The sequence below is a fragment of the Neolamprologus multifasciatus genome, chromosome 12 (genome assembly GCF_963576455.1).
Source record: "Neolamprologus multifasciatus chromosome 12, fNeoMul1.2, whole genome shotgun sequence".
In the NCBI taxonomy this organism is placed as follows: domain Eukaryota; kingdom Metazoa; phylum Chordata; class Actinopteri; order Cichliformes; family Cichlidae; genus Neolamprologus; species Neolamprologus multifasciatus.
Genome location: NC_140450.1, coordinates 21,559,786 through 21,572,614, shown reverse-complemented (window position 1 = coordinate 21,572,614; position 12,829 = coordinate 21,559,786). Strand labels below are relative to the sequence as shown.

At 40.5% G+C, this 12,829-nt stretch overlaps 3 protein-coding genes across 4 annotated transcripts in view; 1 reads left to right on the top strand and 2 right to left on the bottom strand.

Annotated features, from left to right (window-relative positions):
* The window catches only part of LOC146506944 (zinc finger BED domain-containing protein 4-like), a 2,981-nt gene extending 952 nt beyond the window's left edge, over window positions 1-2,029 (top strand). Inside the window, exons 1-2 of the mRNA XM_085178984.1 lie at window positions 1-827; window positions 927-2,029. The exon at window positions 1-827 is cut by the window's left edge and continues 952 nt beyond it. Coding sequence (XP_085035110.1) covers window positions 1-827; window positions 927-1,478 — 1,379 coding nt within the window. The 3' untranslated portion in view covers window positions 1,479-2,029. The remainder of the gene's footprint in view (window positions 828-926) is intronic.
* nol6 (nucleolar protein 6 (RNA-associated)) overlaps window positions 1-7,994 on the bottom strand; it is a 15,908-nt gene extending 7,914 nt beyond the window's left edge. The window contains exons 1-14 of the mRNA XM_085178976.1: window positions 7,841-7,994; window positions 7,411-7,626; window positions 7,167-7,283; window positions 6,899-7,078; window positions 6,637-6,805; window positions 6,354-6,488; window positions 5,790-5,953; window positions 4,968-5,088; window positions 4,803-4,861; window positions 4,588-4,689; window positions 4,382-4,497; window positions 4,004-4,181; window positions 3,688-3,810; window positions 2,246-2,394 (exon numbers count right to left, since the gene is read on the bottom strand). Of these exons, the coding sequence (XP_085035102.1) occupies window positions 2,246-2,394; window positions 3,688-3,810; window positions 4,004-4,181; window positions 4,382-4,497; window positions 4,588-4,689; window positions 4,803-4,861; window positions 4,968-5,088; window positions 5,790-5,953; window positions 6,354-6,488; window positions 6,637-6,805; window positions 6,899-7,078; window positions 7,167-7,283; window positions 7,411-7,626; window positions 7,841-7,879 (1,868 nt within the window). The 5' untranslated portion in view covers window positions 7,880-7,994. The remainder of the gene's footprint in view (window positions 1-2,245; window positions 2,395-3,687; window positions 3,811-4,003; window positions 4,182-4,381; window positions 4,498-4,587; window positions 4,690-4,802; window positions 4,862-4,967; window positions 5,089-5,789; window positions 5,954-6,353; window positions 6,489-6,636; window positions 6,806-6,898; window positions 7,079-7,166; window positions 7,284-7,410; window positions 7,627-7,840) is intronic.
* A 163-nt stretch (window positions 7,995-8,157) lies between these two features.
* On the bottom strand, window positions 8,158-12,744 carry LOC146506942 (uncharacterized protein C2orf81 homolog). 2 transcript variants are annotated; one of them, XM_085178987.1, is made up of 4 exons: window positions 12,627-12,744; window positions 11,364-11,610; window positions 10,994-11,194; window positions 8,158-9,796 (listed from the first exon to the last, which is right to left on the bottom strand). In XM_085178987.1, exons 2-4 carry the CDS (start codon window positions 11,595-11,597, stop codon window positions 9,737-9,739), a joined length of 495 nt encoding a protein of 164 aa, XP_085035113.1. In that variant the 5' UTR covers window positions 11,598-11,610; window positions 12,627-12,744; the 3' UTR covers window positions 8,158-9,736. The 2 variants fall into 2 exon arrangements, with proteins under 2 accessions (XP_085035113.1, XP_085035114.1); XM_085178988.1 differs by lacking the exons at window positions 8,158-9,796; window positions 12,627-12,744 and adding an exon at window positions 9,823-10,887 and having other exon boundaries at window positions 11,364-12,620.
* Window positions 12,745-12,829: the final 85 nt, after the last annotated feature.

Genomic DNA, 12,829 nt, shown 5'->3' with positions numbered 1-12,829 from the left:
AGCTGGGTAGAGTGGAGAAAGTGGCTCTCACTGCAGACTTCTGGACAGGTCTCACCTTTCAGAGGTACATGACCGTGTCGTGTTCATTTATAACAGAAGACTGGCAGGGGAGGTCAGCTGTGCTGCAGACGCACAAAGTCTCAGCAGGCAGCCACTCCACTGCAGACACTGTTACAGAGAGCGTGCTCAGCACCGTGCAGGCGTGGGCCATCGCCGGTAAAGTGACCTCATGTGTTCATAACGACACGCAGAACAGCTTATCAGTCCAAGCATGTACCCGTGCTACCTGGGACTACACGATTTGCTTTGCCACAACGCTTCAGCGAGCAGTCAGCGATGGGCTTAGTGAAGATTTACTCCGCATCGTTGTTGCTGCTGGGAAACTAGTTAAGCACTTCAATCGCAACTTGCTCGCGAATGAGGCCTTGGAACAGAAGCAAGTTCAGATGTGCCTGCCGCAACGCAAGCTCATCCAGTCGAGCAAAGACAGATGGGACACCATCTGCGACATGTTTGAACGTTTGCTTGAACAACGGTGGGCGATTAAAGCAGTCCTCTCCGACCGCAGCGTCACCAGCAGGCAGGAAGCTCAGACCCTTGAGATTGAAGATGACTGCTGGCAGATAATTGAGAACTTCACGCCTGTGCTGGCGACACTTAAATGGGCTACAACAGTCATATCTGCAGATACAGAGGTGTCCATTTCGAATATCTACCCGATCACCTTCAGCCTGGTTCAGACTCATCTCGTGCCAAAAGAGAATGACGTTGAACAAGTCTCAGAGTTCAAACTCAAAGTTCAGCAGTCACTTCGAAATCACATGGAGGTAGGCACCGGTTCTGACTGAAACATATTAACAAGGATAAAAAAAATAATCTGCATTCCCTTTACATATATTTATGCCATTTATTTTTACTTATTGCAGGTTGACTCTAACGACTTGGCTTCAAAACCGGCTCTGATCGCCTCCATGTTGGATCCCCGGCACAAACACCTGAGCTTCCTTACACCAACGGGAAGACTGGCTGCAAAGGTTAAGCTGCATGAACTAGTTTCAAAATTGGATGCAGTTGTAACTGCTACTGCAGGTGCAAAGGATGAGCAGCAGGAGACTTTGGTCACCCCGGATATTAGCCAGGCAGCTGTACCCTCGCAAATTAGAAGTGACACCAAAAACACTATGGTGCTGCTCCTTGGCGACAACTACAGTTCTTCCTATGCCACCGACTCTGAGGCTCAGGTCGATTACTACTTAAGAGACATTGCTCCCTCGTTAGACATTAACCCTCTCGACTGGTGGAGGGTAAATGGACCGAGATTCCCCAAACTGGCAACTCTTGCGAGACACTATTTGTGTGTACCAGGGGTATCGCTGCCGTCTTTATTGTCAGAAGCAGGACAAACGTTTGCAACAATGCGCAGAAGACTGAGCCCAGAGCATGTTGACATGATGATCTTTGTAAACAGAAATGCATAACCTGCATGACCTTAGATGTTGAAGATGCTGGTGCCCTATACCAACAACAGAATAAGGTTACTGAAAGGTAACAGAAGAAGCAAGAAGTCAAAATAGGAAGATGTTGGCGTGTTGTACGTGCTTGTGTTCAACAGTGCTATAAGCCAAAACTTGTTTTAGACACTAAAACTTGGAAGTCATTGCTTTTGAGTTTTCAACAAAGTTTGCCTGCAGCAAAGTAACAGTTGCCATTGCTTCGCTGCAGGCAAATATTTAACAACATTTTCCAAGTAGTTCTCACAATGAAAACCAATCACTTTGTTTTGTCACCTTGCTCAGTTTCATACTGGCACTTCAGCCCTGAAACAGCTTGCAGTGAACCAGTAGTAAAATTATGTAAGAAGTATTTGTAGAAATATGTAGTCATAACAAATTCTTGACAGTCAGCTTCAAATGTCAGAACAAGTATCTAGAGAGTGCTCTACAATCATGCTGAAGTCTTTTATATGTCATATTCACCTTAACATAGGCATTGTGTTCTATGAATGGCAATGAATACCTGTTTTTTTTTTTTTTTTAAATATCAAATAGACTACCTTTACAATTAAGGACAGGATGAAAAAAACAAAGCCTCTTTCTTTCTTTCACCGTAGTTTCTGTAAGCATTTCAGCTTACTGAATATTTCTATCAGTGTTATAGTTGGAAAAGATCACCACACTACACTGTATTAACAGTATTGTCAGTTCTTTAGTCTCTCAACTAAGCTCTGCTGAGATAAAATACATACAGCTGCAGCAAGTGTGTGATGATCTGTTTGGGAACCAGACGCTTTTGGCAAATGCTTTCTCCGTCCCACAGCACAGCCTCGGTGATGTCACCATCCTGGAAGCGACGCAACTCAGAGCGAGGACCCCACAGCTGACGAAATTCAGCTGCCTAGCACAGGAACATTTAGATTTTTAATTTTTCTTAAATCACAAGCATGATTAAAAACAAAGCCACAAAAAACAAGTAACAGAAAAATATAAGCACAATTTCCATACGAACAACATGATCTCTTTTTATGTTAAAAGAAAAGCTGGTTATAAAGTGCAAAATCCAGCCATAGTTACACCCATGTGTCCATTTTAAGCTGCTTCCTTGTCACAAGAGGGATTGACACAATGGGTCGCTCTACATGTTTTGAGTTCGTAGAGTTTTACGAAGGACGCCCTTCCCGTCTCCAGTGACCTTGTGAGTGTGTGAACCACTAGACTATGAAGCCACGAGTAATACAGAATCACGTCCATAAGTGTTACATTTGTCTGCAGCAGTATAATATTCTTCAAGATGTTTACAAACACACTTGAAGTAAAAATACACTTCTTACACCTAGAAAACCATTCTCAAACTGAGCTGTGGCTCTGGAGTTAAAGTGAGTCATCCATTAACCAGTCGGTAGTTCGATCCTCCGGTTCTTTGGGTTGTAACATTCCCCAAATAACCCCATGTTTATCCATAACTCTGTGTATATGCACAGTATACAGCACTTTATGATTAGGTGAATCTGGCTTATAGTGCAAGAAGTCTATATACAGTGGTCCCTTGTTAACCCACGATAGGTGAAGTAGCCAACTTTATTTGTGTACAATTATTATAGATGTTTTAAGGCTGTAAACCCCTCACAACACCATTTATACACTTTTCTCAGACAGGCTTGAACATTTTCCCTCTTGTTTAAACACTCTCAAAGTAAAGTTCAAACCTTCGTAGAAAAATGAGTCCAGTATTTTAGAATGAAACCAGAGGCAAAATGTGCAAACCGTTTCATCGACATTGTTGTGATTGTTGGGGAGAATACAGTACAGCACCTCAGAGTCACACTGCTAGCGATCGAAGATTTATTTAAATTTGACAAGCTGAACGCATTCTGTACTGTACAGGAGACACGGCACGAGATTGGATGTAGACCATTGTCAATCAATCAGGACCCAGAAAAAAAAACATGCAAAATTGCACAAAAAAAAATCTGCAAAACAGCAAGGCCGCAAAAGTTGAATCGCATTATAGTGAGGGACCACTGTATTACACACTTGCACATTTCAAAAAATACAATTTGATTTACATGGACAATGACAATGAGTCATGCATGTAGCATTATGAGTGAAGTGACCTTTTGTCTTCAACTCCAATGGCTAAATCAAGAAATAAAGCCCTATACATGCAATAAATAAAGGCAGGTGAGGTTACCTTGGGGCTGTCTGCTGGTGGGCCTCGTTCTAGGACAGAGGATGACAGCTCTGTCCTTAAGAGCAAACCGAAAGATAGCGGAGGCTGAGCTTTGTGCTTTGGGGCTTCGCTCTCCACAGACCACTGAAATAAAACCAAAATAAAGTAAGTCCTGCAGATAGCAATTTTGAGATTAACATCTTTTTACACAGATATTTCATAACTTTGAAACATATCCACTGTTACATTAGTAGTATTAGAGTCAATTCTTTCTGCACATTGGTAACTTAGATAATATGAAATAAAGCAATAATTCCTGAATGCAAGTCTTTTTCACCTTAGGGTCAGGAGAAAGGGAGTGGGTAAGGAGGTGAATCCTTTGGGACAATCCTTGCTGGAAAAGTGACAGAATAAAAGGCAATGCAGTGTGGATGTAATCCCCACTGTGGTCCATCAGCTCACTGAGAAGATTCAGTTTCTTACAGCTGGACTGAAGCTTCACCAGCTCGCACAACCTAAAGGGGAAATGAAACAGAAGAGCTGAGAGGATGAAGAGCATAATGATCTCTACTCTGAAAGTAAAAGTCCTCCATGTGATTTGTTTTACATTTAGTAACCATGTTTCCTAAAAAGAAGGTGCAGAACCCAACTGTTTACCTAGTATAAAAGGTTAACTAAATATGTTAAATATATGCATATGTTTATAGAAACATACTGGAACACATGGTCACTTGTCCTTATCATGGGTTTGGGTGTCATGAGGAGGCACTGGAACCCATCCACTGTAGGGTTGTCCCAGAACTGCATTGACAAAGACGCCTCATGCTGCAGCTGAGGAACCAAAGTGAAGAAAGTTCAGAAACAGTTGCTTAAAAATCACAAGTGGAAAAAAAACGTTTAAACACACCACTGTTCAGTTACCTGTTTGTATGTACAAGCAGTGATGTCAGCACACATGTTAAGGTGTCCCGAAGGATCAACAAACACAACCTGGAAAGCATCATGGAACTCTGAAATGGATGGCTACAGAGAAAAGATACGGGGGGGTTGGTTGAATCACAGTTCCAGAGTAAATGAAAGTGTGAATAAAGTACATGCACACAATTAGTGTTTTAAATTTGATTTGGATAACTCACAGCTGAAGAGTCAGGATCTTTGGCCAGGCTGATTCCATTCACTGTCAGATCTGTAGATGCTGGGGAAGAAGGTGCACGGCATTCAAAGCAGATAAGCAAGTTACCTTTCAATTACCAAAATTTTAAAAAAGGACACAGGAGGACATCCATTAAAACTAAAATTACCCAAGAAGTTCAAGGTGTTTCGAAGAAGCTGATATGCCGTCATGCTGTTACTGATTCTATGAGTGATCAGTAGATACGCCAACAGCATTGAAGCTAGGAAGCCATTAAAACAACCAGTGCCCTATAAGACATTGAGAACAATAAAGATATAAGGTAAGACAATACATACACCTTAAAGTAGAACATTTTTTAGCTTTAGCTTTAATTCAGAGTTTTCAGTGTTGTGAAAATAGCTGTCCCTCTACCTGGCTAGATTTTAATGGTGACTTGTGCTAAAACCATGATGTGGACCAGGCAAGGATCAGAATTTCAGATTAAAAGTATCTGGAAAGTTACAGCACTTCCAATAGTACGTGTTGCATTACTAGTGCAATATTTATTGATGATTATTAGTTGCAATATTAATCGATGATGCAGAATGTGTATAAATGTTTTCATGTTTGACTCTAATCTCCTTCCAAATCTTACGCTGCTGGAACCTCAGCTACTAGAATACAGATCTGAAAATTCATCAGATGTAGTTGTAGGCTATTGATCACAAAGAATAATTATTTAATCAATAATATATATTGATCTGGAGATAAACTAAAGTGATTTCCACATCTCCTTTATTAGGTTACGAGAACTTTTAATGTTTAAATAAATCAAAAGTTGCAGCACTTCAATATGATCCAGTCAAGAATAAAGTTGATTATAACCATTGTTGTAATCATTATCTCTGACTGGGGTTTTCAGTTTTGTCAAGCCATATAATGCAAATTGCTATGCTGAACCCCTCTGAACTCTATGCAACAAGTGTGAGAACCAATGAGAGCTTCCTACCTGATCAAGCTCTCTTTGACGAAGCCAGACTTTAAGTAAAGCCACACCATCAGTAAAAGCTGAGCACTGAGAGCTGACAGCAGAGAGGAACTGGAGGTGAGCCCTCGGCAATAAATCTCCCAGAACAGAGCTGTTATAATGTGGAGTCGGAGGTTCAGAGCTCTCTGTGACAAAATAAGTAAAAAAAAAAGATAATTTAATTAAGGAGCTGCTGACTAATAACATGGCTATGAATATACAATACAATGAAAACTGTCTGTTGAAAATCCAGACACAGTTTGTTCAAAGACTCAAGCTGCATCGGAAGGCCCAAAAAAAGGTAACAACTTTGAGATCTCCTTTGCATACTCCTTTGATGTTCCTGCTTTGCTTCTCATTCCATCAGAAATATCCAGGTCCTTTTTTAAGCCTGTTTAATGTTTTTCTAGTTCATGACAGGCTACTTCTACTTCTTTAGTTGGAGGGTTAGTATTTAACTAAATTTAACATACAACTGTAAAATCATTGTCTGAGACAGTTTACTGGAGGGGATTTAAATACTGGGATGAACAATAACAATCTTACCAGACTGGGAAGTCTGCAAACCAGTGTACCACTCTGTCCTGATGTTATTCCTCTGGGGATGAAAACGGCTGGGCTTGAAGAACCCGGGAGCTGGGCAGGCATGAACACGGAGGGTGAAGCTGGAAGAGTCTTTACCTGGAATACAGAACACTTTTTATCTTAAAGTCACAACCAGAAAAAAAAGCCTTTTAACATAGATGTTAAAATCCATATAATGTAAACGTAATGTCATTGAATAATGTTTAAAATGTATGCAATATGAAATTAATTAAAACTTGAATACCTGGAGGGGTCAGCAGCAGAACAGGTCGAAGTCGATTCCCATGGAGACAGGAATACTGCATGGTCCCGATGTCAGAAGAGGAAGTGAGATGCTGGGCCAGGCCTGCCAGGTAGAGAGCCCTTTTCCTCGGATACCTCTGGTTCAGGACATCTTTTGGATGGAGGACATCCTAACAACAGACAGAATAGCAGACTGAAGGCTACGGAAACACGGCATACCACTGATTTTTTTGTAAAATACAAAAGCAGTTAGGAGGACTTACATTTGGAATTGTGACAGCCAGGTCCACCATGACATTTGGTTTGGTGCAGGTACCCAAGGGGTAGCTCCCGATCAGATCAATGGAAGAAGGAGGCGCCATGTGGAATTTCCCCTTTGTTGTTTTAGGCACCAAGAGAAATGGGACCTTCACTGCACCAGACAGCCAGGACAGGTCACTTACCTGAGACAAAAATCATGTGTGAATTTGTGTGGAGTTGACCATCTATTGCCAATCACAAAGCTTTGGTTACAACTGAAGCACAACATACCTCAACTTCTGGTGAGTCTGGCACAGTCTGGATTAACTTGGTGACTGTCAGAATGAATGAATCTATTTGGCGTTTCCTGCGTTCACTCAATGCAACTTCTTTCAACAGCTCCTGCATCTATTATTGATGACAGATCACTATCAGTTTGTGTGGTCAGTGGTTACATACGACAACAGGGTTAAGAGATATGATCACACTTTTGTCATTATCTTTTATGGTTATGTCACTAAGTCTGGCGTCTCACCTGCATTTTGAGCAGACTGCAATGAAACAGGCTTTCTGCCTCTTTCAGTTGGTTGAGCTCCTCTGCTGTAGGAGGTCGATACAGATCATTTCGAGATAGCTTCACCGGGTGATAGACAACCTCCCCCCCTGCGTGATCAGCTTTGCTTCTTTTTGCTTTAACTGGAGCCTCATTTTCCTCGTCCTCTTCCTGACGAGAGGAATCTGAGGGATTCATCTGTAAACAACAAATTATACATGTTGCACTGTAATACGTGTTATCAATATTCCCCCAGCACAGAATGTATGAAACATGTAAGTTCGCTAAGCGATTCCAGTGCGACGTAAATAGCAAACTGTAGGCATGCGAGCAGCACTCGTGCATCACTGAGCAGGACTGCTCTTTTCTGAGCGATCGGGAAGCCAAACTTTACTAAATTTTCAAGTCTTACCTCTGCTGCTTCCTCTGGAACGGACTGCTTCTTCTTCATTTCTAAATTGTTTTCGACAAGATACAATTTCAGTTATTTAGGAACGTTTCAACAACAGCGCTTTCCCTTCATTCCGCTTTCACATGTGCCAAGGGTTAGTGAAACTTGCTACCCTACAAAATATTTCCCTGATTGGGTTAGAAAAGGTGAGGGAGCTCGATGATTGGCTCGCTTCTCTCTCTGGGCGGGTCCAATCGTCTTTCCCAAGATAGGTTGCATAAACAATCTTCTGATTGGTGCTCCGGAGCCGCTCATGCGCAGACACATGCCTATAATAATTTCGACACAGGTAAAATAAATAAATAAATAACATACCCACTTTTGATATGGTAATATTGATCTGCTTTAAATTTCTGTTAATATTTTTTGTCAAATCAATACAAATGTACAGAAAACGCAGATCCGCTATTTATAAGCAATTAATTGCTAAATATAGTAGATACAATTCTGTTATTTTGCCTCCAGGGAAGAACACAATTAAACAAACACCTATCAGCATAATGTACAATACATTCAACAGCCCCACAAACTACAGCCTCTAAAGAATTATGATGCTATTACATCTTCCAAATGGTGAAAAACGGAACATTATATCCTTTATAAGTGTATGTGAGAGTATAATAAACAGCTTTTCACTCATTTTAAGTCCAGTCTTTGTACCTGACCATTTTCATAGGAACATTTCTTTGCTTGGTTAGCTGCTTAATAATGGTCTATCATTCAAGCATAAAAATGCACCTAACTCAGAGGAGGAACCAGTGTTCTATCTACACAACGACAACATAGGAAAGAACTAATGTTGTTACAAGTGCTCTGTCACAAAAACACATACGCTGTTCTCATTTCTTTAGCAGAATTAATGAAAAATGCTATAGATCAGACAGTTTGAATAGCATAAAATAGTATTTTGCCCCAGCGAAGGGATTCCCAAAGAGTTATTAAACTTGGTACATTTCAATATGGTGTGCATGTAATCTTAAAAATTTGAGGAAAAAGGACAAATGATGAACAAAAGAAGAAGAGGCTTAAAAATCCATCTACAGCATATGAACGGTGTCTAAAAGTCTTGACTTTAGGAAATGAAAAAAAATCCAGCAAAGAAATGATACAGGAACAGAAAAACCCCCCTAGCTCTTCAACTGATCCTTCTACTGTATACTGCAGCTCCATCAGAAATGGTTTCAATTAAGGATGGCTGTCAAGAAGTCACGCTACTATCCACTACCATCCACCATACAGTACCATCTGGAAGGCGGGTGATTGGCATCAGCTTCATTTTTCAGCTTGGCAATGATCCTAAACACACTGCCAATGCAGTAAAAGCATACTTCTGCCTCCCCAGAGCCCAGACCTTAACATTATTGAATGTGTCGGATCATCTTGAAAGAACAAAAGGCAGCCAACATTCAAAGAAGAGCTCTGAGTGCCTTGCAATAAGCCTGGTGAAGTATTGCTAAAGACTACTTAAATAAATGACAAGAGTCTAACATTTGAGAGAGATCAGTTGATATGTAAAGTATATTTCACGAGATACGTAAATAATAAGGTCTCAGTGTTTATTTTTGCACACAGTATAAAAAGACTCTAATGCTTATAATGTATTACGAATAAAACGCTCAAGTGCAATGTCGTTCCTGGGACAACTCACCTTTATCATGTGTTATTTTATATAGCAACATTTTTTTAGATTAGAAATACTGTATTTCATTTCTGTATTTCAAATGCAGAGTAGCTAAAATCACATGGTGGGAAACTGGAGTTTTTAAAAAAAAGACAGACTTGTACAATTATAGTAGTTTTTTTCAAATTTATTGTGTTAATGTGTGGCTCAACCACAGACATTGTTACGTCTTCTAATCAGCTGTCACAGATCTTGGGCTGAAGCAGTGGGGTGACCTGTGGTGGACCTCGTGCAACCTGATCAACAGAAAACAGCACAGGCGCATCTGTCATGGTTTGAGGCAAACCACATGAAGTTAGAGGAGTGGACCGAAATGCAGACAATGGAGATGAATGTGGATGGTAACAGAAAACGAGCCTATATTTAGGGCTGAACAGATGTTAAAAATAAATGGCAAGGACAACTAGAAAAGAACAAACAAAACCTATACTGGCAAAGCTAACTTGAAACATAACTAGAAAACCTGAGACGGAAGCAATGACACACAGGAGAAAACGCAGGAGTAACGCAGACGATCCAACAAGGAGCTAAGGACAACACACAGGGAACGAGGAAACAAACGGGGGGAGACACAGCTAAACCTCATTAAACATGCCGAGGCAAGGGGAGCCAAACTAGACACACCGACATAGCACACGAGACTATCAGAGTAAAAGAGGAAATATGGCACGTACATACAGTCACAGACTCAGAGGCACAAGCTTAATGTTACGACATAACTGACACCTTACAGCGGGAACATAGAGACAGGGAGACTAGACATGAGATGTGGGACCAGGACAAGCAAAGAGAGAAAACATTGGGACAGAGACAGAACGGAGAACAGAGACTGTTGAAATAAAACAGGAAGCACACGACAGGTACAGAGACATAGACTGATACTGAACAGAGGGAACACGAAGTACAGGGACAAGAGTGACATGAGACACGACTGACTAGGGAACAAGAGAATAAACACGAGGACAGAACTAAACCTACACTAAACATGAGGGGCACAGGAACCAAAACCTAAGAACTCGAAATCACAAACCAAGAACAACTAGAGAGCAAGAAATACAAAACATAAACCAAAACATTGGTCGTCATAAACCATGATGAAATCAAAGATCAATAATTATAATACAAAAATCAAAACACTGAGTCTTCGACCCAGGAACATGATAGCATCGCTCTCTATCGGCTTTAAACTGGTAGACTGGGAAGGCTGGTTAATTTGGACTTGTTTCTTTTTTAACTCGCTTTGAGGAGCTTTTTATTTGGACCTCAACATTCATTGCTGGCTGACTCGTGCCTCTCTCTGTGCTGGAACCTGGTCAATGTCAGCCTTCTGTTACAAAGGAACATAGCAATATAGATATAGTGTAGATGTGAATACAAATAACTTAATGGTGGCATTTGAATAGAAAACAAATAGAAGAGACTGATAAGAGTACCTCCTGTGCAGCAAGATGTTGTTGATGGATAAGAACAGGCACACATCCTTGAGCCCAGGCATCGGAAATTGGTGGCACAGGTTCAGAATCTTCTGTTTTTGATCTTTCGCCTGGTCCTTCTCCCTCATCTAGGCACAAGATTTGATGCTCTACAATCTGTGTGAGGTACCTCTTGGCCCAAGATGCGGAGAAAGGTGGTAGCTTATTGCCAAAGACAGACAATATCACAGATGTGAAATGCAATATATATTATTTATGGATAAAATCAAGACAAAGTATTTGCTTAATGATTGTAGGTATTATAACATTAATGTCGAACTGATTGTAAAAGAAAAAAAAAACAAAAAGCTGATAAGCTTCTCAGTTTTACCTGGCTCTCAGTATACACATCAAGACATCCTTTCATGACCTTCCTCAGCAGTTCATCTAAGATTTCCCCCACTGCCTCATCTGCATCCTGAAGCAACATATTCGTCCACTGGGTCCGGGTCAAGTGACCTGGGATTATATCTTCCCCTTTCTGCTCTGCTGCAGGTGAGATCACCTGTACAGATGACCTACGTCTGTGCTTGTCAGTTTGAGGCTTGGGTGCAGAGCGTGGCATTTTTGCTCAGAGGCTGGTGTGAAATATAAATTGCAAAAAGTCAGATCATGGAAAACTAAAAAAAAACTGGCATCATCACAAACCCAAATTCTATTTAATGATGAAGATCTTGGTGAGCTCACTTGGTTAAAAAAATAATCAAGAAACAGTCCTGAAACCTTTTGATTGACCTTTTGACCTTATGATTTGGTGACACTGTAGACATTTAAAGGTTGCAATAAGGGAAAGTCACACTTTTAGGGTTTTATTAGGAGGAGAGTAAATGCATGGGCATTATTTTGTGTTTTTATCTATAGAGTAAAAGGCATGTTAGATAACAGCATGCCAGATAGCTATCATTTTTCAAGCAATTTATTTTCTTTGGTCAATGAAAAAGTTTATTTTATTTTTTATCTGTGTTATGGTCGTGTAAAGGTCAGTTGCAGACAGGGCATTCAAAAGCTCAGTTAGTGCATCAATCAGGAAGTTTGTGGCTTTAATTCCGTTAGATGATCAAATCGCAAAAGACGAGCCCAAAAGTCACAATTCTACGTTAACAGACACAATTTTTACGTGATCCCCACACTGGAGTTAAGAATACAAACAATGACCTGTATATTTAAAAAAACAAAACAAACACATTTTAATATGATTTTGTCCCGCTGCAAATGTCATTTCTACACAGGCAGCCAACTGGCTGCTCGTTCGGGGTGCAGAGAAGTTATCTTTTTTATTTTTACTCCTGTTATTATCTTAATAATTATGAGTAGTTTGCACATAGAGTAGGTGTTTTAAAACACTCTTCACAGTTTCAAATATCAACCCTAAAATCACTGTTATCAAAACGAATGCTCCGTTATCCGGATACACGTTACAGACATACACGAAGCACACAAACAGGGGAGATAGGCACCTTATCAGCGACGCCTTTACTTTAAGGTAGCTAATCACACTGCAACTAAAAGCGCTAAATTTATATATCGCAACACAATCGGCGTTAGGTTTCTTTTTAATAAACAATGTTGTCATGCCAAAACTGGAACATTTTACCTTTATCCTGAAATTCGTACTATTCACGGTTGCCCAGCAACCTAGCACGCATGGTTGACGTAGTACGTAGAGTTACGTCGTCTCTATGGCTGCAGAGGACGCATAGGTAATCCTGTTGCTAGCAAAAGCCAGAGAAGCCCTTCGTTTACATTAACTTAATTTGGAATAATCGATTGAGGCAACAGCTATGGGGGAGGGGAATT

Coding starts and splice junctions, on each gene's coding strand:
- LOC146506942 (XM_085178987.1), bottom strand. CDS start 11,597: ATGCCACGCTCTGCACCCAAGCCTCAAACTGACAAGCACAGACGTAGG. Junction 11,195..11,363: donor ATGTGTATACTGAGAGCCAG/GTAAAACTGAGA, acceptor TTTGGCAATAAG/CTACCACCTTTCTCCGCATC. Junction 9,797..10,993: donor AACATCTTGCTGCACAGGAG/GTACTCTTATCA, acceptor TCTGTTGATCAG/GTTGCACGAGGTCCACCACA.